This window comes from Clupea harengus, chromosome 6 (genome assembly GCF_900700415.2).
Source record: "Clupea harengus chromosome 6, Ch_v2.0.2, whole genome shotgun sequence".
NCBI classification, from domain to species: domain Eukaryota; kingdom Metazoa; phylum Chordata; class Actinopteri; order Clupeiformes; family Clupeidae; genus Clupea; species Clupea harengus.
The window spans coordinates 16064747-16090036 of record NC_045157.1 but is presented as its reverse complement, the minus strand read 5'-3'; the positions used below and the strand labels follow the sequence as shown (position 1 = coordinate 16090036).

Here is a 25290-nt window from a genome sequence, read left to right as displayed (position 1 = left end):
TTATCCCCTCTCTCTCCCTCTGGCTGCTGTCTCCCCTCACCCATCTGATGAGGGACTGTTCAGTCACGGCATGCAATGGTTGCTTGTGCGTGTGTATCTGGGTGTGTTTATGTGGTGGCAAGATTAGTTTTCATGCCCAAGTCTCTGTGTGTGTGTGTGTGTGTGTGTGTGTGTGTGTGTGTCTGTGTGTGTCTGTGCGTGTGTGCGTGCGTGCGTGCGTGCGTGCGTGCGTGTGTTGGATGGGGGGACAGAGTGAGAGATTATGACTACTGCTGTGTGTGTTGTGGTTCTGCTTGCGTGTCAGCACTGTATCCGTGTATACTAGACAGCACAAGGTAGTGTGCCTCTGGCTTTGAGAAAGATGAGAAAGAAATGTGGGGGAGAGAGAGAAAGAGAGAGAGAGGGGGGGGGGGGGATGGAGGGAGGGAGAGAGAGAGAGAGAGAGAGAGAGAGGCAAGGGTTAGATGGAAAAAAGAATATGCCAGACAGTGTGAATCACAATATTCCCTCAACCTTTCTCTCTTTCTTTCTGACATATGCACACACACACACACACACACACACACACACACACACACACACACACACACACACACACACACACACACACACACACACACACACACACACACACACACATACACACACATACATACACACATACATACATACATACATACATACATACACACACACACACACACACATACATACACACATACATACACACACACATACATACATACATACATACATACATACACACACACTCACACACACACAGTGAGTGAGAGAGAGGAAAAACAGGATTCTGCCCGAGGAGCTGCTGTATTGTCTATGCGTGTGTTTGATCTGTGGCTATGTAGGTCGTTTAGAACATTTACCCAGAGCTGCACTGTACCTGCTCACAGTGAAGCATCTACACACTCACACACACACACACACACACACACACACACACACACACACACACACACACACACACACACACACACACACACACACACACACACACACACACACACACACACACACACACACACACACACACACACACACACACACACAGTGCCCCATTTTTATGCTCTCATGACTGCGGGGAGATGGACCATTAGGACTGAACATGCTGCTATTACCAAGTCCACACACACACACTCCCCACACACACCACAAACCACACACTCATATTCCTACATACAGACATCATCATAGTAACACACTCATAGCTGTACTAGTCATTTTCACCCACTCTATGAGGCTTCAAATGTGCATGAGTGTATCAAGCTCTTGTCTTCCGCCTCTGACTCTGACACACGGTCTGCCAACTATGTCAGTCTGTGCCATTGCATCAGCTGAATATCACACTCATCTGCACACAGGTAATGCTGTGTGTGTGTGTCTGCGTGTGTGTGTTTGTGTGTTTTGGGAAGTTATTAGTTGATAGTTTGCCGAGACTTGCACAGGTCTGACCCTTAAACAGATTGACACACACACACACACACACTCACATACCAATGTCTAGTGTCTAGACTACCATCATGACAATCTTGGAGAACTTCTAGATCCTTTCTCAATTGTGTGTTTTGAAAAATCGGGCTGAGGACCAATGCCCCTCCCCGTGCTGCGTGAAGACCCCATTGACTACCAGGCCTCCTCCATTTAAAACTAGATTTTAAAGGTGCTATGTGTAAGAACTTCTGTTTAAAACATTCAAAAATTAACTAGAAATCACAACATGTGAAGAAATAACAGCCTTTGGTCTCCCCCACCTTAGCCAAACCTTTTCTTTTCTTCTACTAAGGGAGAGGAGGTAGTAATGCACTGGGCCAAATCTGCTAGCGGTGGGGAATATGAAATCATTCAGCTCTCAAGTCGACAGCTAGTCAGGCTTAGCCCGTTTAAAACCTCTCTATAATAATTTTGATTAGTGATGGCAAAAATAATGTTCCGTCCCAGTCCCACCCCACCTCAGGCTTCAGGATCTTATAATTGTCTGGATTGGGCAGATTTCAGAGGTCGCCTTCAGGCTAATCCTCACACACACACACAGCTCGATTCCACCTCTCCTACAGCATCACCTGGATTAGCCGCCACAGACCTGGAGAAGATGATATAAATAGCTAAGGCGTATGATACGGGCTGCAAGTGAAGCCTGCCTTTTCATGGGTGGCTATCCTTGCCATGTATTGTTAATTGAAGTACTTCATCAACAAAGGTGGAAATTATTAATTTTCCATTCAGACATCTCTTTGAAGTCTAGGGTTGGCAGTCTTTGACTCACATGCCAGAGTGCATGCAAGGTCTTTTTACAGTGGCATGGAAGAGGACATTATAGTCCCAGGGGCTGCTATTTAATTGGTTGCTATTTACCGATTAAATCGTAATTTAAGTGAAATGTTTGTCAAACGTGAAATTATTGAGTAGTAGATTAAGCCAAAAAGTGACATGAAAGTGAAATAATGTTGAAATGATGAGGTTAATAAGGCCTCTGCTCTGAATTCCAAAAACAACAACAACAACACAGGGCTGAACTTTAGTCCTGCAAGTGATCCTGACTGAGCAGCCATCCAATTACTGCACAGATGGAGAGAAATCTACCTAATGCTACCACTACAGCAGATCTTAGCCTACATGTAGCCGATGTCGTCTCACCTTTCAGCCTGGTTGGGTGAAGGGGTGTGGCTTTGTTTTGTAAGTCAACTGAACTGCAGAAGCTTTGTTTTGAAAATATGTGTCAATGTTGAGTGTATAAATGAAGCACAAAATACATTAAGGTGAATTTATTAGAGTAGTTTTATATTCTGACTGACTGTGAAGGTGAGACTACGTGTGTGTGTGTGTGTGTGTCTGTTTAGTGTGTATAAAGCGTGCTAATCTTGACATTTGGAAGGTAGCACTCGAGGCAGGGACTGCGCTCCCCATCGCTCGGCCTCTCTGGCTTTGCGCTGCCATTATAAATCAGGTTAAAATGGCGTTAACAGTAGGAGTGCACATATTGATTGAAAATACTGTGCACATTACAATTCGCTACTCTGTTCCAGCTGTCCACAAAATTGTACATTGGCACAGACCGGGGAAAAATAACGTTGCCAAATCATGCAGTCGTCAATCACTACAAGCTGGTAATTAATAGTAGTGCGTCCTCCAGGAATAGTAGTATTCCATAATGTTCATCCATTACTATATGAGTCATTTAAAAATTCTACAGACGTCACTGCACACAGTATACACAACGTTGCTTTAGCATTAGCATTAGCACAGCCAGCCTTCCACTGTCAAAGTCATACTGTTGCTTTCATTTGGATAGCTGACTAGCAGATCTCTGTGGCTCTGTCAGCTTTGTACAGTTAGTCACCAGGACTGGAACCATAACAGTAACAACAAAACCCCGTAGGATCAGTGTGCTATTGTATTGTGAGGAGGAGCGTTCTTTCAAGCTGAACAGGAAGAATGTAGTATAGTACCCTGGATTGGTATGTGATATTATGAGGAGGTGGGTGTGTTTAGAGAGGTAGGCTATGGGAGGGGCAGCTGGTTCTGGCTGGCCGTGAGGTGACCAGCGTGGGGCGTTTAGTCGGTGGGGGCTGGGAGGAGTGGTGGTGGTGGTGGAGGATTGGTGGTGGTGGTGGTGGGGAGGCGGCGATGCCTGAGAAGTGTGGAGCTGCATATTCACACGCCATTACCAGTCACCACACAGACCACACACACCCCGCTGCCAACCTGACTCCCATACTGATGCGCTCATCTGCAAAGGTGCCTGTGTGTGTGTGTGTGTGTGTGCCTGCGTGTGTGTGTGTGAGTGTATGTGAGAGACGCTCTGAATCTTATTTTTTTTTTCATTATTCCTCATTCAGTTTAGAATATTTCCTGTTTTTCGAGACCTCCTCATAACCTGATGGCTCTGGCAGTGCTCTAATAGGCTGGAGTGGGGGCTCTTCTGTAGACAATAACGCTCTGATTCGCCCCCTTTTCTGTCCTTCAGATCCATTGTGTTTGAAGACCATCCGTCTGGGATGATTCTATCACACTTCAAATGCCAGAACAATGGTTTACTGTTATGCTTGTTGTCATGTTCGTGGTTGTGGGTCGGTCCGCTTTGAGGAGCGCTGGTCCTCGGATCCTCAAGCGGTAATCTAGAAGCCTGTGACTCAGGCAAGCTGTGGTCGAGGTGACTGCATTTGATCACACTGAAAAGAGGAAATTCGTCTTGCTCTCTGAGGAGGGTGAACAGCAGGTTTTGATCAGTCCAGCACAGTGCTTTGTTTTGTTTTGTTTTATTCCCTCCTCCCCCTCCCCTCCCCCCATATAATTTTCTTCACCATGGACACTGTTCAGGCATTTCATATAAAAGGCAGTCCTCTTTTGCTTATTAGAAGCAAATAGAGTGTGTGGGTGGATGTTTGCGTTCATTAATTAATTTATTTTTGGCCTTTTTAAATAGAAGCATAAGCACTGCATACTAGAAAGGCTCCGCAGGTCATTTATTCAGCACAACACAGACCCCAGCCCCTATTATCAGCCATGTATTATTCACACGCCTCCCAGTTTTCACAAGGAATAGCCAGGCACGGAGAAAAAGAGCCACCAAGCTGACTCTCAGAGGGAATAATGAGTAGGTGTGCATGCGTGTGCGCGCGCGCATATGTGTGTGTCAGCACGCACGTGTGTGTGTCTGCACGCGCGCGTGTGTGTGTGTGTGTGTCTGCACGTGTGTGCAGGTGTGCACATGCATATGAGTGAGTACAGTGTGTGTGGGTTTGCATGCATATAAGCTGTCCAGTATAAGGACAAGTATGCGGGTGCACTGAGCTCTCTGCGTGTTAACTCACAGGTTTGTCTCTGTGTCTGCTGCTCTCTGCAGGAAGATCGTCATCAAGTTCGGCAAGAAGAAGAAGCGAAAGCCGGAGTCCTCGGAAGAGCTATCCGACGATGAGCCTCCCCCGCCACGTCGCTCCAAGGAGGATGACTCGGTCAGTCCACCAACACACACACACGCACGCTCTTTCTCTCTCTCTCTCTCTCTCTCTCTGTCTCCATCTTTTTTCCACGCACGTGCACTCACACACGCAGAGTCTTTTACACACTACATACATGCATGTTATGTAGAGACATACACATCAACACACGTGCACTCACACACACACACACACACACACACACACACACACACACACACACACACACACACACACAGACACAGAATCACAAATACAGACACAGAATCACAAATACAGATATCTTTTACACACTTCATACACGCATGTTATGTGCACAGGCAGAGACCTACACATAAACACACGTGGCTCACGAATAGGCTATATGCTTACAGTGTGTCTGGTTCTGATTGAACCCTCCCAAGGCTGTGGAGCTGAAGAATGCTCCCTGGTCCTATGCAGAGCGCTTCCCTCCTAATCAGTCCAGCATGAAAAGGTTGACGCAATGCCGCAACCTGGAGGGCGAGGCGCCACGCATCCCATGGCCGCTCTGTGTTTGGGTTTGCAGCGGGGTTGAGAGGCTCTCTCTCTGTGAACATGCGAGGCAGTGAGAGAGGGGGGGGGGGGGGTGGTGGAGGTTGTGGAGGGGACTTCAGTACTCACTGTATGCCAGTAATGCACATAGTCAAAGGCTGTCTCCTGCTATTGAGATGAGTGAGTAATCGTTCTCTCTTTCTCCCTCTCTTTACCCTGTCTCCCTCTCTCACTTTCTCTTTTCCCCAAACTCCCTCTCCCCCTCTTCCCCTGCTTCTTCAGATATAATTATCCTCATGAAATGGCACCAAGACTTAATTAAAATGGTCTGATAATGACTCATTTAGGTTGATATTTTTCCTCCCCTGTGCCGGGACTGAGGCTGCTCTGCTGACAGCCGTGAGCAATGTCACCTATGGGGAGGAAACACTAGAGGCGTCGTAGCAGCCAGGTCATATACTGCAGTCACGGGATATACCCATACTGACTCGTTAACTTTTAGCCTAGCGACATTTACTGTGTTATATTTGGAGTTGGTCCCCCCCCCCCCACCCCAAACATTCCCCTACATTTCTGAAGGGGTGGTCTCATTATTGGATTAGTAATGATGGGAAAGCATATGCTTAGCTCTTCAACAGACGGTCTGTTCTGAGGCTAATGGAATGAGGCTAATGGTAATGGGAGCCTCTAATTCCTCAGCAGCCATTCCATATTTGGATGTGTTGAGAAACTAGGCAACTTGCTGATACTGGTTAACACTGCATCATGTTTGTTGATATCTGTTTGTATTTTTGTATTTTTAATTGACGGTAGTCCAAAACGTTAACATAGGAACACACAGCACTGTTTTTGCGGTGGGCCATCAGAAAATCCTTTGCTGCTTGTTTGCATTGTGTTATCAGACTGTGGATCCATTCGTTCCTCTTTGCAGCACGGCTTCGCTCACTTTGATGCATGCCCTCCAACAAGCTTTTAAGTTGGAGAATCGTATTCATGTGCTCTTATTAATATCATGCCTGCCTGTCTCGCTGGAAGGTGTGTGATAATTAGACCCTAATGGTGAAACACCTTTGTTAATTATCTTGTGATTGGCGGAATCATGTCAGTGCTCGCAGTGACAACTTAATTAAATCTAAACCCAGCCCTATAATTATTGGATAATGGGTCAGTGACATCATGGCTAAACACTCGCTAGTCAGAAAATTGGAATGCTGCATGGTGGTCAAGGGAGGTTTTCCATACGGTCTGAAATCTAACTAGGACTTCGAATGAGTAAGAGAAGTGTTGCTCTTTTAGACATTTAAGTTTTTTTTTCTCTGTGTGTCTGTGTGTGTGTGTGTGTGTGTGTGTGTGTGTGTGTGTTGCAGAAGCGGAGGTCTAACCGGCAGGTAAAGAGGAAGAAGTATGCAGAAGATGGCGAAACACGCGTGTCGGATGAGGAAACGAAGGTCGTAGTCAAAGCCAAGAAGGCCAACACTGGAGCACGCAAAGACCCTGCTGTGCAACTGTTTGTGGTAATGACTTCTCCCATTTTATCTTTCAAAACAATATCATATGTACGTATAATGTACAATACATCACATACATAATATGCATATGGAATAAATGCACAGAAACAAAAAAACAATATGCAATAGTAAATGTAAATGTATAAACACAATGTGCTAGTCTAGGCTTCATTCATGAGTGACTTTGTCTTGCCGATGAAAGTGACCTGATCAGCGGAGTTGATTTGTCATTGTGTATTCTCTCATCTCCAAAATACCCCCCCGGAACCTTCCGTGCTCCCCTAGATGGTAATAATTTACAGATCTATTGGCCTTTAATGTTACTTCTCATTTCCCTTGTCTCTGTTGATCAGAGCAGTTCAAATGAACTTTGTTCTTTGTCTTTTGACGTTTTCTTCTCCACTTCTGCCCTTCCGCCTAGTTGTGGTGCTGCAGTGTTGAATGTGTGTGGTAGATTTTAAAGGCATTAGTTCAATTAAGTCTTATTGCTGTGTGTTAAACACGCTAATGCTGTATGCTATCCCTACAGGAGAACCCAAGTGAAGAAGAAGGTGCCGTTGTCGACAAAATCATGAACTCACGCATTGCCAAGAAAGAGGTACATGCTACAAAACTACCATACACACCTTATTTCACTCTTTTTTTGAGGCACCCTTTCTAAACACAGTCATACTGAACCGGTGCGTCACTGGTTCTTTTACTGCCTCCGCCTTATATATTGATCCTTCTGTTTTCTTCCTGTTGTCTCCCCCCCCTCTGTCTGTTTGTTTCTCCTCCACAGGTCTCTCCCGGTGTGCTGGTTGAAGTGGAGGAGTTCTTTGTAAAGTACAAAAACTAGTAAGTCGCAATATTTGTTCTTTTGTCGTGTTGATTAATTATTCCCATGAGACATTGCACGGCCCTATTCATCACGCTTAGCATCAGCTAAACACTGCACATGGCTCACATAGCACCAGATCTGAGGGAGGACATGTCTGACTTGAAGCCTTTCATACAGTAACACTGTTGTGTGTGTTTAGTGTTTAGTCCACCACATTTAAAGGAGCTCTTTCATGAACATGGCAAGGTGGTCTCTGTGGACTCTACAAAAAGTGCCACACTTTGATGACTGTTGTTGCTCATTATTATATGTCCCTCTCTCTGTCTATCACATTCCAACACACACACACACACACACACACACACACACACACACACACACACACACCCACACACACACACACTTTCTCTTTCTTCCTGTCTCAATTACACACATACACACACTCACCCTCTCTCTCCTTCTCTCCCCCCCAGCTCTTATCTCCATTGTGAGTGGGCCACGGAGCAGCATCTGGAGAAGGATAAGAGGATCCAGCAGAAAATCAAGCGCTTCAAAATAAAGCAGGCGCAGCGAGCACACTTCTTCGCAGACGTAAGCCACACATCTGTCTCTCTCTATCTCCATCTCTGTCTCTGTCTCTGTCTCTCTCCCTCTCTCTCTCTCTCTCTCTCGTTCTCTCCTTTCTGCCTCTGATGTATGTGTGTGTACCTAGAGTGCTGTTCCCCCCACCTCTCCCTAATACGTGCTCTTGCCTCTCGTGTGGTTGGCAGATGGAGGAGGACCCCTTCAACCCGGACTACACGGAGGCAGACCGGGTGCTTGAGGTGTCCTATTGTGAGGACAAGGACACTGGAGAGGTAGGGCCCCTCTGTCCACAGGATAATACTCAATTCCACTCAAATTTGGGCATGTCTTTCTCTGGGATACAGTCTCATTTATCTTGTTTGCAGCTGAAAAGGGTTGTGTGTGTGTGTGTGTGTGTGTGTGTGTGTGTGTGTGTGTGTGTGTGTGTGTGTGTGTGTGTGTGTGTGTGTGTGTGTGTGTGTGTGTGTGTGTGTGTGTGTGTGTGTGTTTGTGTGTCTCTGTGTGTACTCCTTTGTGTGTCTGTGTGGACTAAGGCTGTGCTCATTTAGATTATAAAGGATGTGGGTGTTGAGCCTATGCTCTCTTTTCCTGTTGAAGGGTTGGTGTGTTTGTGTGTGTGTGTGGACAAGAGAGAGATAGAGAACATGTGTCGTAAGCCGAAGGTTATTTTATGAAGGTTATTTTTTTGCACCCACGAGTGCTCTGTCCTTTCTTTGTCTTTTATTATTATTATTATTGTTGTTGCTGTTGCTGTTGTGTATGCTCTTTCCCTGGTGTGTGTGTGCCTGCACAGGCCCTCGGCCTAAAGGGAACGCAGTGTCACTTTGCTCTGCATGTTTTTATGTATTTCATGTGTGGTGTGACCACAAGCAAATTGTGTGTGTTTGTAAGTGTGTATCCTGTGTTCTGATTAATCCTGTGTAACTCTGCGGTGGTCCTCTGCTCTGTGTGTGTGTGTGTGTGTGTGTGTGTGTGTGTGTGTGTGTGTGTGTGTGTGTGTGTGTGTGTGTGTGTGTGTGTGTGTGTGTGTGTGTGTGTGTGTGTGTGTAGCCGGTGGTGTACTACCTGGTGAAGTGGTGCTCCCTGGCGTATGAGGACAGCACGTGGGAGCTGAAGGAAGATGTGGACCCGACTAAGATAGAGGAGTTTAAGCAGCTGCAGGCAGCCAAGCCAGACTCACGCAGGATGGTATGACTTTCTCTCAGACACACACACACACACACACACACTTATTGTCATTCTCTTTCTCTCCATTAATTATCTCACATTCATGCTAGTAGTCATCCTGGTTGTCTGATTGTATACAGTTATGCATAGTGACAACTTCTTAATCATGCCCTTACACACCACATACACACACACACACACACATGCATTCACACATATGTGTATCATAGTATAGACATTTTCTAACTTAATGCCATATACACATATCTATACAAAAGCATGAACACAGTGTCCTATGTGTTTATCCACACACATCTCCATCACTTTCTCTCTGACTCACTCTTTGGCTTCCCTCTTGTCTTGTCTCATCTATCCCTTCCGTGTACCTCTCTCAGGATCGGCCCCCGGCCAGCCTGTGGAAGAAGCGCGAGCACTCAAGGGAGTACTGCAACAGCAACATCCTCAGGGACTACCAGCTGGAGGGGGTCAACTGGCTGCTCTTCAACTGGTACAACAGGTCAGTGAGGCCCGACCGGCCCCAGCCAGGCCCATCCCTACCCCCTCCTTCCCCAGGAGTTAGCACTCCGTCGGGGGCTCTGTTTATCTCCGACACTGAGAGCCAGCGACAGTGCCAGACCATGGCTCCATTCCAGCGCTCTTTTTCTCTCCACTGCTTGCCAGCAGTGTCTAGTGTTCTTGTGGTCAGTCTCAGCCATGTGCCTAGATGCAAGCAGTGTAGATGACCGGGAAGTGTTGGGGCTGTACTGGACTCAGTCAGACCAGTCAAGGAGGGGCTCGCTGGAGGTGGTGTTGGTGTTTTGGGACTGAAGGGGTATGGCATGGCAGTGTTAGTGAGCAAAGTGTGTGTGTGTGTGTGTGTGTGTGTGTGTGTGTGTGTGTGTGTGTGTGTGTGTGTGCGTGTGCGTGTGTGTGTATGTGGTTGTGGTTCGGTGGTCTGTGTGTGCCGGCGGCCTGTTGCATGACGCCATAGCAGAGTGTATTTGCATGTCTCGTGCGGGCTGTGACAGGCTCCGCTCACAGACCGGTGAGAGGAAGGGAGGGAGGAAGAGAGAGGAGAGGGAGAGGGAGAGGTGCACGCTTCCGTGTGCCAGATTGCTAACTAGTGCAGAAGAGAAGCCAGTGAAGCGTTGCGCTGACGGCGTGTCTGTGCCAGCCACATGTCTGAGACACACACACACACACACACACACACACACACACACACACACACACACATTCTGTCACTCACTCACACTCTGGCAGGCAGACATACAAACATCCCCACTGATGCGCATGGGCACACAAGGACACTCACACTTTGCCTCTCACACATGCACAGACAAACAGCAAACACGCAAACACAGACAGATACACACACACAGACACAAGCACACACACACACACACACACACACACACACACACACACACACTCCAGCCCTCCAGAAAACCATTCTGAATCCGTCCCACCCCCTCTTTGGCTGCATTCAGCGCTCTTATTTTCAAGGCCAAATTTTTTTTTTCTTCTTTTCTTTTGGCCTCGTCCATTTGAACCCTATTGGTTTCAGCACCCCTCGAGAGTCTTAACTTGTGCGAACAGCTGTCATGTTTGCTAATCAGCTAACACCTTGGATTTAGAGCGACAACAACATTTCAGACGCGTTTCGATCCACCACCAGCTTCCGTTTGTTTTTTGCACTGTGGATTGTCGCAGAGTTTCTCCAAGTGTGTGTGTGTGTGTGTGTGTGTGTGTGTGTGTGTGTGTGTGTGTATGTGTGTGTGTTTGTGTGTGTGCAAGTGGCAGTGGGCGTGTGCATGTGCGCATGGTCAAATTCCTCTGACAGAGGGTGTGTTCATATGAATTGCAAAACACGTTGCCACACCAAGCTTGGAGATGAGCCAAGCAGGCCAACGGGCTGAGTTGTGGAATGGGAATATCTCCACTTAGCAATTAACGTCAAGACTTTTTAAATAAAAGCCCCCCTTCTGGAGCGAAGGGGGTCTGCTTGATACAGGGAGAAATCTGAGGGAGAACTAGTCCGTATCACACCAGCGCTAAGCTGTCCCTCTGAGGAGGAGCTGTCTGTCTGGCAGAGGCTGATCGCTGAAGGTTAGCCATGCTCCAGGCAGGCTGAGTGTTGTGCGGAGTTCACATGTATTATTAACCGGGAGCAGGAGGACTTGTAAGGGAAAAAGGGCATTGGTAGAGATAAAACAGTAAAAAAAAGGGTGAAAGAGGAGGCTGTTTGTTTCTAGCCAGTGCATGTCGAGTTAGTGGCGACTTCCAGAATCAAATGCTTCCCTGGAGCATATAGCAGTTACATACTAATGTAATCAGATCATGGTCAAGCAGAACTCACATTTCGACTGTAGCCAATCCCAGGCTAACCCCAATCTGGGTATAAAATACTCTTAATACTGCTGCTGCAGCTTGCCACACATTTATTTATCAACCAGTATGTGAGTGTGTGCTAAGGCATGTGTGTTTGTGTTTACAGGCGGAACTGCATCCTGGCGGATGAAATGGGCCTGGGCAAAACCATCCAATCCATCACATTCCTGGAGGAGATCCAGCGCACGGGCATCCGTAGGCCCTTCCTCATCATAGCGCCGCTCTCCACCATCGCCAACTGGGAGCGCGAGTTCCGTACGTGGACCCACATCAACGTCATCGTCTACCACGGCAGCATGGTCAGCCGTCAGATGCTGCAGCAGTACGAGATGTACTTCAGGGACGCCCAGGTGAGCTGCTCCGCCCGTTTGTCTGTCTGTCTGTGTCTGCCTGTCTGTCTGTCTGTCTGTCTGTCTGTCTCAGTCATCCTTTAGCACTGAGATTCAGGATTTACTATGTCTGCCCAAACGGTGGATTGGGGGTTTAATTTACCCTGCGCTTGCTACACTCTGGGATTTACTCTGCTCCTTCCAGAGCCTGGGACTTACCCAGCATGTGTCCAGGTGTGGGAATTAGCAAGCGATCACACACAGGGTGTAGTCAGCCACTGAAGAGGGACAGCATTTACACTGCAAAAAATCAGCCTTCAAAAACAAGAAAAAAAAGTAAAAAAATGGGGTATATTCTATCACTTAAAATAAGCTAAATTATCTGCCAACAGAACAGGAAGATTTGACTTACCAAGACTTTGTAAAAAAAGTAAAAATATCTAGCCTCAAAGAACCCAAATATATCTTAAAACTAGTGTGGCCAGACTGAAAACAAGTACATTTGTCAAAATATTTAAGAATAATTTTCTCAATATGTAGGAACACGTGCTTATATTCACTAAATGCTAGCACCATCATCTTGAAATGAGGCTACATGCTAGGCAATGTATCTTGAAATCAGTACAGCTACACCAAAAACAAGTACATTTGCCTATATACCAAAATATTTAAGAATTATTTTCTCAATATGTAGGAAAATGTGCAAGATTCAGCAGATGCTAGCACCATCATCTTGAAATGAGTACATACTAGGCAATTTATCTTGAAATCAGTACAGCTACACTAAAACAATTACATTTGCCTAAATAAAAAAAATGTAAGAATGATTTTCTCGAAATGTAGGAAAATGTGCTTATATTAAGCAAATGCTAGCACCATCATCTTGAAATGAGGCTACATGCTAGGCAATTTATCTTGAAATCAGTAAAGCTTCATTAAAAAAAGATACATTTCCTGGCATGTAGACTCATTTCAAGATGATAGTGCTAGCATTTGCTGAATTTAAGCACATATTCCTACTTATTGAGAAAAAATTCTTAAATCTTTTGGGTATATAGGCAAATGTACTAGTTTTTAGTGTAGATGTACTGATTTCAAGATAAATTGCCTAGCATATAGCTTCATTTCGAGATCATGGTCCTAGCATTTGCTGAATATAATTAAATTTTTCTACATTTTGAGTAAATCATTCTTACATTTTTTTTGTATTTAGGCAAATATACTTGTTATTAATGTTGCTTTACAGATTTCAAGATAAATAGCCTGGCATTTAGACTCATTTCAAGATGATAGTGCTAGCATTTGCTGAATTTAAGCACATATTCCTACTTATTGAGAAAATAATTCTTAAATCTTTTGGGTACATAGGCAAATGTACTTGTTTTTAGTGTAGTTGTACTGATTTCAAGATAAATGACCTAGCATATAGCCTCATTTCAAGATGATGGTGCTAGCATTTGCTGAATATAAGCACGTTTTCCTCATTCACTTTAACCTGCTAAAGGATGATAAAGTCTGTTCTTAAAGCAAAAGTTTGACTTAGTTTAATACTGTCTTTGCACTGTATAGTATTTTGTCTACAGGAATACATAATTGCTGTGCTGTAAAATAATGTTTTATAGATCAGAAGGACAAGATGCTTGAAATAAGAAATTCTGACTTTGACAAAGCAGTTTTGTACTTATAATGCCTTACAATTATGACAATTCTAGTTTCAAGCATTAACGTGCTCAGAACCAGTAATAAAATCTCAGTAACAAGTAATAAAACCTTATTAAGATAATTAAGGACTGAAACACTTGAAGCAAGTGAAATGCTCTAACATAAAAAATGCCTGGTAAGAAGAAATATCTTGTCAGACAAAAACAAGCATATATTGCCTTGAGTGAAGATATTTCATCTTACTAAGATTTCACTTTTTGCAGTGTAGCGAGTACCTTATTAGGTCCAGGATTCAGTCTCAGTGCAGTACTGTGCTCGTCTTAGTCTGTGCATCATCATCAGCGGTCATATCGAGAGTCAACATGTTGTGAAGGGTGTCATCTTTGAGATGCAGTGAGGGTGTGCCAAGATGTGTGTCATTGATTATGTACAGATTTCAGTCAGGATATCCCTGGGTGCAAGACTTGTCTTTGTTGAAAGTCAGATGATGCTGTCCTGGCAAATTACACTAGCAGTGTGCCTCATTCATTCATAAAAATAATAGAAAGGCAGGCTAATAGACAGACATTTGAAATCTGTATGCAGCTAGTAGTTTATTTAAGGAAAAAAAATTCCTCCAAAAAGGACATCGCACACAAACACACACACACACAGAGACAGACAGGAGTGCGACTGGTGGCAGTTGTCTTGGCGCTGGCCTCGGGCACAGCCTGCTAGTTGAGGGACTGAGCCGCTGGCTGCCTGTGTGATTCACACTGACAGTCCTCAGTACAGAGAGGCCTGCTCGCTACATACACACACACACACACACACACACACACACACACACACACACACACACACACACACGATGACATCATGTCCCACTGGGGCTGCCACTGACGGCTTAGATCATCCCAGCATCTTCCAGGGATGGAGAGAGGAAGGCGGAGGAGGAGGGAGCGGGAATGAAAGTGTTTATAGAGAGAGACAAATGTAGACAGACATATGTAGTGTGTGTCTGGGTGCAGTGGGAATGAATAAATACACAAGGAGAGTTCACACGGTGTGCCTTATGTTATAAAGGAGATTGCTGACACCTGCTCTGTGAAGCTTGTGAAAGTCATCGCTGTAGTTGGCCCTTTCTATGAGTCATGTGTGTTTGGGTTTGTTTCTCTAGGAACACAGGTTCTCAAATGGCCTAGTTCGTATGAGAGCCACTAATCTAGCCACAGGTCTTAACCAATCAAAGTAGCGTCTACTCACAGAGCAAAGATCCCAGGGATAGCTTTTATCAAAACAGCAGCAGCACTCAAAGTAGCATCTTCTATGTGAGCTATATTATCTGATGTTACCTTTAAGTATTCAAACTAGCATCTACTCAAAGACCTAAGGTACCTAAGGTAGCTTTTACTCAGAGACCACAGGCACCCAAAGCAGGAGTAACTCATCCCGACTTCCTGACAGAAGTTGACCTGTCTGCCCTGGTTTTACTGACTCATTGCTGTTCTGGACTGTTCTAGGGCCGGCCAATCAGAGGGGCGTACAAGTTCGATGCGTTAATCACCACCTTTGAGATGATCCTGAGTGGCTGCCCGGAGCTCAACGCCATCGAGTGGCGCTGCGTCATCATCGACGAAGCCCACCGCCTCAAGAACAAGAACTGCAAGCTACTCGAGGGCTTCAAGCTCATGAATCTGGTAGGGAGGGTTCATGTTTATGTTATGCCATGTTATGGCCATGTTTGTGTCCTGTGAGACTCCTGTGAGACTCTCAGCACCCTGAATAATCTAGGCCCTCTCATTAGCCTGCCTGTGTTCTCTTTGATATGGGTGCCAATGACTTGTCAAAACCTATAGCCTATTTAACAGTTACATTATGAACAGTGTGAACTAGTGTTCATTTCGTCAGCAATTTTTTTATTCAATCGTAGTCCTTCCGTATTCCGCCATAGATTTCGTCAACAAAATTAAAACTAGTGTGAACATACGTAACGTAAATATGTTGATTTGTGAATTGAATATGTTGAATATTATGTGACTATAGCTGGAAGCTGGGAAACTGAAACCTCCATACTTGCTTCAACTCACCTTCTAATCAGTGTCTCCAAAATGGTATATGCTATAGTACAGTGAAGGCATACAGATTATGCCAAGGAGATAAAGACATGATCTAGACATTGCTTTTTGCTATACCTGAGGTGAATGAGCAGTAATGCTTGTATACTGTATCCACCTTTAGTACTGGATGAGTCTTTAGTAAGAGTGTTTGAGTGCGCTGACCTTGAGCCCTGTGGCTGCTGACTGTAGGAACACAAGGTCCTCCTGACGGGCACCCCACTGCAGAACACTGTGGAGGAGCTCTTCAGCCTGCTGCACTTCCTCGAGCCCCAGCGCTTCCCCTCTGAAAGCACCTTCATGTCGGAGTTTGGGGACCTCAAGACCGAGGAGCAGGTATGCACTCCAAAGGAAGCGTGTGTTTGTGTGTGTGTGTGTGTGTGTGTGTGTGTGTGTGTGTGTGTGTGTGTGTGTGTGCACGTGTGCATGTGGGCTGGCAGGTGTACGGTGTGTGTTTGTTTTGGCAACAGTATGATCAGGAAGAAGTAGTAGTTTGGTGGTTATAGTCTGCTTGACTTTGAAACTAAATTAGGTGAACAAGCGGCCTCTTGCATGACGCCATAGCAGAGTGTATTTGCATGTGTCGGTGCGGGCTGTGACAGGCTCCGCTCACAGACGGGTGAGAGGAAGGTGAAAACGTTTTGTTAAATCTGAATTTGAATTTGTACTGCAGCTTGAAATATGGCCTATAATTCCTGTATGCTTGAGTTGGTCTGATTTCCCCACAGTATTGGTGGGCCTTTCTTGGGTTTAAAAATGTGTCTGTGTGTGTTATAGTTTTAACTTTGTGTGTGTGTGTGTGTGTGTGTCTGTCCATCCTCAGGTCCAGAAGCTGCAGGCTATCCTCAAGCCCATGATGCTCAGGAGACTGAAGGAGGATGTGGAGAAGAAGCTGGCTCCCAAAGAGGAGACCATCATCGAGGTGGAGCTGACCAACATCCAGAAAAAGTACTACCGCGCCATCCTGGAAAAGAACTTCTCCTTCCTGGCCAAGGGCGCTGGCCAAGCCAACCTTCCCAACCTGGTCAACACAATGATGGAGTTGAGGAAGTGCTGCAACCACCCCTACCTCATTAAAGGTACAATGCACACTTTCAGTCATCGCTTGGATCTAGTGAAAGTGTTTGTTTGTGTTACGGTTTCACATGAAAGTCTACCATTAGTATGTAAAACCATTTAAAAAAAAATAATTTTTAAGTCCTCGCAATGGTAAACGGAAGGTCTAAAAAGGAATACAAAGATGGAGGAAAAGGGAAGATCATTCATCATTGAGTTTGTAATCTTTGAGAATGGCCATTGGCAGTAGTTCTGACCATGAGGTTTACTGAGTCACTGAGTGCACTCCAAAAATACTAGATGAATAGGGAGCCAGTCTGCAACCACCTGACCTTGGCGCATTGTGTTACCTCCTGGTATGAAATGCGCCGTATAAATAAAGTTTGATTTGATTTGATTTTGATTTGATTTGATTTGATCTGACCTCTCTCCCCCCCCTCCTTCCCCCAAGGGGCCGAAGAGAAGATCCTGGAAGACTTCCGCGAGGTCTACAACCCCGTCGCCATGGACTTCCACCTGCAGGCAATGGTCCAGTCTGCGGGTAAACTGGTTCTCATTGACAAGCTGCTGCCCAAGATGAAGGCCGGTGGTCACAAGGTCCTCATCTTCTCCCAGATGGTGCGCTGCCTGGACATCCTGGAGGACTACCTCATCCAGAGAAGGTGAGACGGACAATTTTTTACAGTAGAGGTTCCCCCTGCACTCATTTTTATTCATCGCACTCCTTCCCATTCATAGTCATAGTCCCAGGACTTTTGCTCCCCCTCTCTCTCTCATTTTTGTTTCCTCCACCACCATAGCCTTGCTTGGTCACATAAACACACCCTGCACCAGAGCGGAGTGAAGTGGGGCTTAGCGGTGTTTGCTAGCTGGCGTGCAGGCAGGGCCTGGGCAGGGTTCAGCAGCAGGGCACAGACCCCCTGGGGATTCCCTCATCAGACAGCCAGAGCCAGGGGCCGCTGGAAATGGGTCACTGTGTACAGGGGGTGGGGGGGGGGGGGAGAGGGTAGGTGGAGGGCGGTTCGGTGAGGGTGGATGGTGAAGGGTGGGGTGGGTTGTGGGGGTGTCTAGGCCAGGGCCTAAAGTCCTGGGAAAGCGGCTTTCCCCGAAAAACAAAAAGGGCTGAATCACCTTGTGCTGTTGGTCCCAGAGAAATAGAGAGAAAGTGTGTGCGAGAGAGAAAAGAAGACATATGGAGATGTGGATGTATTTTGGGAATATACAGGTTTTATATACATTTATGTAAATGTATGCTTTGGCAGTGTGCTGTATAGTTATCATGCCTAAAACATGCACTGTGGAATTGAAACTGAAATTTACAAGGAAGTGCATTGATGATGGGCGTTGTAGATGGAGCAGGGTAGTTGGACCGCACATCCTCAGCAGTGTCTACGAGAGTGGAACTGAACTCAACTTCTCCTGAAAATACATGCTCCGCAGCTTGTCCCTCAAAAAGATGAAGTGACATTCTTAACATGCTGATCCTTTCTGTCAGGTTCAGCTAGTATTGATCTCTGCTTTCGTGTGTGTGTGTGTGTGTGTGTGTGTGTGTGTGTGTGTGTCTGTCAGATACCTCTACGAGCGAATAGACGGGCGAGTGCGCGGGAACCTGCGGCAGGCGGCCATCGACCGCTTCAGCAAGCCGGACTCGGACCGCTTTGTGTTCCTGCTGTGCACGCGGGCCGGAGGACTGGGCATCAACCTGACCGCCGCCGACACCTGCATCATCTTCGACTCGGACTGGAACCCACAGAACGACCTGCAGGTGAGCTGCCAGGAAGGGACTACGTTCAAACGACGAAGTGTTCCTCACAGCTCACATCACACGTGTGCTGAAGTATTTGACCACTGCGTTAAACAGAGCAAGATGTTAACAAATCTAGTGAGGTTAAAATAATATTCGGCTTCGGCCCATGATGCTAAAAGCATCCAAGTCTCTGTATTGGGTTTCAGTGGTCACACTGCTGTGAAAGGATTGTCTGTATCATGAGTTTCATTTGCTATTCCATTTCAAGTGTCTGTTGTGTAGTTTTTACTTGATCAGTCCTACATGTTGAGTTCATGTGTTGATGTGTCCAGGCCCAGGCTCGCTGCCATAGGATTGGTCAGAACAAGGCGGTGAAGGTGTACCGGCTGATCACGCGCAACTCGTACGAGAGGGAGATGTTCGACCGGGCCAGTCTCAAGCTGGGCCTGGACAAAGCCGTGCTGCAAAGCATGAGTGGACGGGACAACAGCCTGGGCGGCGGGGTAAGGCTCTTGCACCTGCTAAATCATGCGCTACGCATGTCCAAATGCTAATGTGTTGTACTGTATGGGACAGCTTCTTTAGCTTCATTAGGTCTTTGATATTTAAACACCTGTCGATGCCACTTCTACTGTGAAGGTATTAATCTGAGGAGAAATATTTTGCTATCTTATTTATGAGTAGCATCAATTTGAAACTGATAATATTTTGCTATGTTATTTAACATGAGTAGCATCAATTTGTGTGGTATTTTCTGATGTAGCTTTGCTTGATCAGACCCTGAATGTTGAGTAATTTCCCCACATCCCTCCGGGCAAGTCAGTTAGACACGTTCCTAAGCCCCGTCCGACCTTTTGAACTTGTTTTCCTGTGTGTGTCCAGGGGCAGGTCCAGCAGCAGCTCTCCAAGAAAGAGATCGAGGACCTGCTGCGCCGTGGGGCCTACGGGGCCATCATGGACGACGAGGACGAGGGAGCCAAGTTCTGCGAGGAGGACATCGACCAGATCCTCCAGCGCAGAACTAAGACCATCACCATCGAGTCCGAGGGACGAGGGTCCACCTTTGCCAAGGTAGGACATCGAATGCTTGTCCACGCAATGGCACAGAATGAGTGACTGACTGAAATTGCTGCAACTGTTTTGGTACTGGTTGGATTTCCATGATGTCAGGCAGTAGTGTGTATGCTGACGTAGTTTATGGCAGATTCTCAGCCTGTCCTATGATTCTCCATTCTGTCTCATTCTTCCTGTTTGCTGTGTCACTGGTTTCCCTATAATGATATCAGAATGAGTCAAACTAATGTTTGCTTAGTGACCCAGTTCGCATTGTAGGAGTTACAGTACATGAGGCAATCAGTGAGCTGGATTAAGACATGATTGCAGAAACATAGATCATGTCATGCAAAAGCAATGGCCTGTCATTGGTTGCTCTCTCCATCAGTTAGCAGGCCCCGTCTATTTGAAGTAGGTGGTCCTTGGCTAAGGAAGAAGACAGTGTGGCCCAGATATCATGCTGATTTGTCTCAAGTCTGACATGTGAGACGAGCCTCAATATTTTGAATGCGGCCTCTCAGTATTTTTCAGTGTCAGAGCAGGGAGTAGGATAGGCAGTGGGATTTGGACCACATCCACTACTCATTCAGTCCCCTTCTCCAGGTTGCTTTTGTCATACAGTCTGTGTTTTTCATTAAGCTGTTCACTAAATGACGATAGCGGATTTGAGTCAATGGGTTGCATATGTAAAAAAAATCACTGTTGTCAGTATTGTACAGCACTGGTGTCCAATTTATATCTGTTTAGTGTGTGTCTGACGTGCTGACGTAGTTTATGGCCGATTCTCAGCCTGTCCTATGATTCTCCATCTTGTCTCATTCTTCCTGTTTGCTGTGTCAATGTCAGCTGGTTCCCCAGTAATGTTATAGAGTCTCCTGTAGTGCACAGCCGTACACTGCTTCACCTCTTTCCCCGCCCCTCTGCAGGCCAGTTTCGTAGCATCAGGGAACCGCACGGACATCTCTCTGGACGACCCCAACTTCTGGGACAAGTGGGCCAAGAAGGCAGAGATCGACATGGAAACAGTCAATGGCAGAGTAAGTGCTGGCAGGCAGATCACAGCCAGCAGCACGTCTTTTTAATGTGCAGCCACAAGATACAAACGAAATAGAAACACAAGGTTCTCATCGAGAAACAATTGTTAATAAAATAGAGATGCGTTTCCAACACCATATTTGAAAGTGATTTTCAGACTCAGGAGCCGTCTGTAAACGCTCACATGTTTCGATGTAAGGCCCTAACCCCGATGGTTTGCGTTAGCAGAACAGCCTGGTGATCGACACGCCTCGCGTGAGGAAGCAGACGCGGCCCTTCAGCTCCACTAAGGACGAGCTGGCGGAGCTGTCGGAGGGCGAGAGCGACAGCGAGGACAAGCCCAAGCTGCGCCGGCCCCACGACCGCCTCAACAGCTACGGCCGCACCGAGTGCTTCCGCGTGGAGAAGAACCTGCTGGTGTACGGGTGAGTCGGCGCCTGGCCATGGCCCCGCAGTGCATGATGGCAGTCTACAACACAATATGACTATATTACCCCTAGATTAACGAACGCAGAAAACCTACAGACTCTTAAAACCTGTAGAGTCCTTCAGTTGTTTGTACAGCGTGGAGATAAATGGCATATTCTGGTAATAAGCTTACAATAATACATCTAAACCAGGTAGTCAAACCCTTCAGGAAATTGTCAATACTTGTTCTAGGTTTGCTAGATTAGGAATATAGCTATAACATACATTGGCATGCATTGGCTACATTGTTCACCGTCTCTGTCCTTGTGTGTTGATGTGTTGTGGTGACTAGGTGGGGGCGTTGGAAGGACATCCTGCTGCATGGGCGCTTCAAGCGACCGCTGAGCGAGCGCGACGTGGAAATGATCTGCCGTGCCCTGCTCGCCTACTGCCTGGTGCATTACCGTGGTGACGACAAGATCAAGAGCTTCATGTGGGACCTGATTGCCCCCACTGAGGACGGCCAGACCAAAGAGCTCAAGAACCACCTAGGTAATAACCGCACACACACACACACACACACACACACACACACACACACACACACACACTAGGGATGAGCAGTATGCATTTATTAGGGCCGATACTAGGCTCTCAATATCTATTGGCTTAGGATTGCCAATAACCAATCATTTGGGCCGATATTCATTTATCATATTTGTTTGTTGCAAAAACAAAATACATAAAGAGAATTATAATGAGTTGCGAATGCTTTCTACAAGACACAACAGACAATGTGCAGGTCTTACACCACCTGGGAATATTATTATTTTTAAGATTAATCATTAGAAAAAAACCTGTGAAATGTATGTCTAAATCTATACCTTTAAAAGGCAAATGAATGGCACCAACGATGACATTGCCTGAGGGAGCAAAAATGGCATGAAGCTAACGTTAACCAGCTAACCAGCTAACTTAAAAAAAGGCTGAGCTACTGTTTCGCCATAAATAAGGTTGCATTCATAACGTTACGTTCCTTCTTAAGATAGGCAATCTGACTAAAATGTGCCGGTGTTAATTTTCTAAAATGAGATGTTGAAGTATAAAATTGGGAAAATGAAACGATTGACCGACCTGTGCCAGTTAAAGTGCAGTGAGTGTCTTCCTCCTATGGTACTCCCCAGTTGTCTTTGCTACAAGTGTTATAGTCATGGTTCCCAACCTGGAATTTCCAGAAATAACTGTTAATAAAACATTTAAGTAAATAAAAAAGAAAGAATAAAATATAAATAGTTCTAGTTGAACTCTGCATGCAAGTAAACCTGCCATACATAGCATAAACACAAGAGGGTGCTTTTGGACAAATATCAGCAAGTGTCAAAACTGATATATCGATCACACACATACTTAGATTCATGCATGTCTACATCACATTCTTAGACCGTCCTTCAGTCACACGCCCATCCTGCCACAAAATACTTACTCACACCCACGTCCTTGCCTGGCACTCTCACACTCACACATACACACACACAAACACACACACACACACACACACACACACAAACACACATTCTAGGCTCACCCATGCAGCCCCACCACACAGCAGAACCTCCATGAATCCCCCACGGGCTTGAGGAATGATGGCTGGCTGAGTCTCAGCTCAATAAAAGATGCATGATTTGCAGCCGCAGATTAACTCGCTCCCAGTAGCACCGGCGCAATCCCAGTGTTTGCTCCCACCATCAGAGAGAGAGGGAGAGAGAGGGATGGAGATGGAGACAGAGGGAGATGGAGAGAGAGGGAGATGGGGAGAGGGATAGAGAAACAGGGATGGAGAGAGAGGTAGATGGGGAGAGGGAGATGGAGAGAGAGGGACATGGGGAGAGAGGGATGGAGAGAGAGGGAGATGGAGAGAGAGGGATGGAGAGAGAGGGACATGGGGAGAGAGGGATGGAGAGAGAGGGACATGGGAGAGAGGGATGGAGAGAGAGGGACATGGAAAGAGAGGGACATGGAAAGAGAGGGATGGAGAGAGAGGGATGGAGAGAGAGAAAACATAGATTTCCTCATCGATCCACCGGAGAGAGAGAGGGGCCCACCGCAGTGCTGCATTCTGCTGACATTTTCTTATGAAAAATTTCCCCATTGCAAACACCATACGTCTTACTCCGCCGAGAGAGTGTGTGCTCATACAACCGGGTGCGGGAGGGTGTTTGTGTGTGTGTGTGTGTGAGAGGTGGGAGGGTGGACGATTAATGATTTCCTCCCCTCCTCCTCCTCCTCTTCTTCCTCGCCTCTCCAGGCCTCTCCACGCCAGTGCCTCGGGGCAGGAAGGGGAAAAAGATGAAGATCCAGTCGACAGGCTTCGACATCCAGAAGGCCGAGTGGATCCGCAAGCACAACCCCGAGCACATGCTGCAGGATGAAGGCTACAAGAAGCACCTCAAGCACCATTGCAACAAGTGAGTGGCTCCTCCTCCTCCTCCTCCCCCTCCTTCTGCTACTGCTGCTGGGGATCTGGGATTGTGGGTGTGTGTGGGTGTGTGTGGGAGACTTGTGAAAGAGATTTGTGTATGAGGGCTCTGATTATGTGAAAGTGTTCTGGCTGGTGAATGGCTCCACCTCATCTGCTTAGCTGTGTTCGGTTAAGATACAATGAGTACTACGGTGATGATATTATTTTGTGTGTGCTTGCGTTTGTGTGTGTGTGTGTGTGTGAGAGAGAGAGAGAGAGATTTGTGTGTGAGGGCTGTGATAGTATCAAAGTGTTCTGGCTGGGCAGAGGTTGTTTTCTGTTCAGTCCAGTAAGAGGGCCAGAGCCAGTGAAATGCGGTTGGCCTGATTTTGTTTGATGAAATGGAGATGCTTGAGCAGTCAGTGAGCACCTTTTTGAGAAGCTTACCAGTGGGGAATCTGAAGATTTGCTGTCAGCTAGAATTTGCTGGCCTTGCTTGTGAAGCTGGAGGCAGTAATAGTAAATAACAAAATTGGCAGTGTTAGGGTTAGGCAGTGATGATTTTTACCATACTCCCGAAATGCCGTTGCCGTGTGCCTCTGTCGCCAGTGCACGCAAGTGTTATATACAGTATGTTGTTTAAATTCGCACAAAGACCAAGTGCAACATAGTGACAGATGTGCTGAAGTGCTGAAGGAGAGAACAGTCACATGCACTTTAACATCCAGAACGACAGCTTTCACACCACTTACAACAGTCGGTCGCTAATTGTTCTGCTAGTTCCAATACGGTGGTGTGACACAGAAACTGTTCAATAAAACCAGCAGCACTTCCATTGCAGTGTGACAGAGCTCAATGGAAACACACTAGCAAGCACACGCACTCGCACCCTTTAAGGCGCTCGCTGCGGGTGAGAACCCTGTGCTGACTCACGCACTTCACACAGGGTTCACCAGCAAGCACACACACACACACACACACACACACACACATAGACACGGCACTGACACGTGAAGTATCACACACTCTGCCCACACCACAAACCACTGCAATAAGGAGAGCGCGGCCACAGGTTCTACAGCTGTTCGTTTGACTGGATGGTGGAGAGCTGCAGGTAACACTTGAGATGAAAGCATGGAGTGCAAACCACTGAGTGGTCATTGATTCTCTTAAAAACACACTTGAACGGGATGTGGTCAGCAGCCTACGGCACATGTCACACACACACTGATAGGAATGATGGTTGGTCGGTCATCCAGGTTGTGTGTGTCCATAGGTGCCCAGACCAGCCCAGGTTGTGTTGATGTGGGTTTTAAAAACCATGTCCAGTTACAGACGTTCTTCACTCAGTCTCGGCCGTTTTGCAGAAGTCACTTGCATTATGACATCACCTTTGAGCGTGACTCACTGTTTGTCATGAGGCAAGGCCAAGTGAAAACCACAAAGTGTAACGGTCGCATTGAACACGTCTGTGTGTGCGTGTGTGTGTGTGTGTGTGTGTGTGTGT

General features: G+C 46.4%; 1 protein-coding gene across 10 annotated transcripts in view; it reads left to right on the top strand.

The window, feature by feature from the left end:
* Positions 1–25290, top strand: part of chd9 (chromodomain helicase DNA binding protein 9) — an 89536-nt gene that overhangs the window by 45786 nt on the left and 18460 nt on the right. For 7 of the 10 annotated variants that reach the window (XM_031569188.2, XM_031569184.2, XM_031569186.1 and 4 more), the window contains 21 exons: positions 4862–4970; positions 6836–6982; positions 7262–7264; positions 7506–7574; positions 7758–7813; positions 8270–8387; positions 8567–8653; positions 9432–9569; positions 9944–10065; positions 12046–12289; positions 15433–15609; positions 16219–16362; positions 16850–17105; positions 17534–17744; positions 18652–18847; positions 19162–19332; positions 19712–19900; positions 20809–20919; positions 21146–21342; positions 21678–21877; positions 23631–23790. In XM_031569188.2, the coding sequence (XP_031425048.1) occupies positions 4862–4970; positions 6836–6982; positions 7262–7264; positions 7506–7574; positions 7758–7813; positions 8270–8387; positions 8567–8653; positions 9432–9569; positions 9944–10065; positions 12046–12289; positions 15433–15609; positions 16219–16362; positions 16850–17105; positions 17534–17744; positions 18652–18847; positions 19162–19332; positions 19712–19900; positions 20809–20919; positions 21146–21342; positions 21678–21877; positions 23631–23790 (3105 nt within the window). The remainder of the gene's footprint in view (positions 1–4861; positions 4971–6835; positions 6983–7261; positions 7265–7505; positions 7575–7757; positions 7814–8269; positions 8388–8566; positions 8654–9431; positions 9570–9943; positions 10066–12045; positions 12290–15432; positions 15610–16218; positions 16363–16849; positions 17106–17533; positions 17745–18651; positions 18848–19161; positions 19333–19711; positions 19901–20808; positions 20920–21145; positions 21343–21677; positions 21878–23630; positions 23791–25290) is intronic. The other 3 variants (XM_031569189.1, XM_031569194.2, XM_031569193.2) reach the window with 1 other exon arrangement.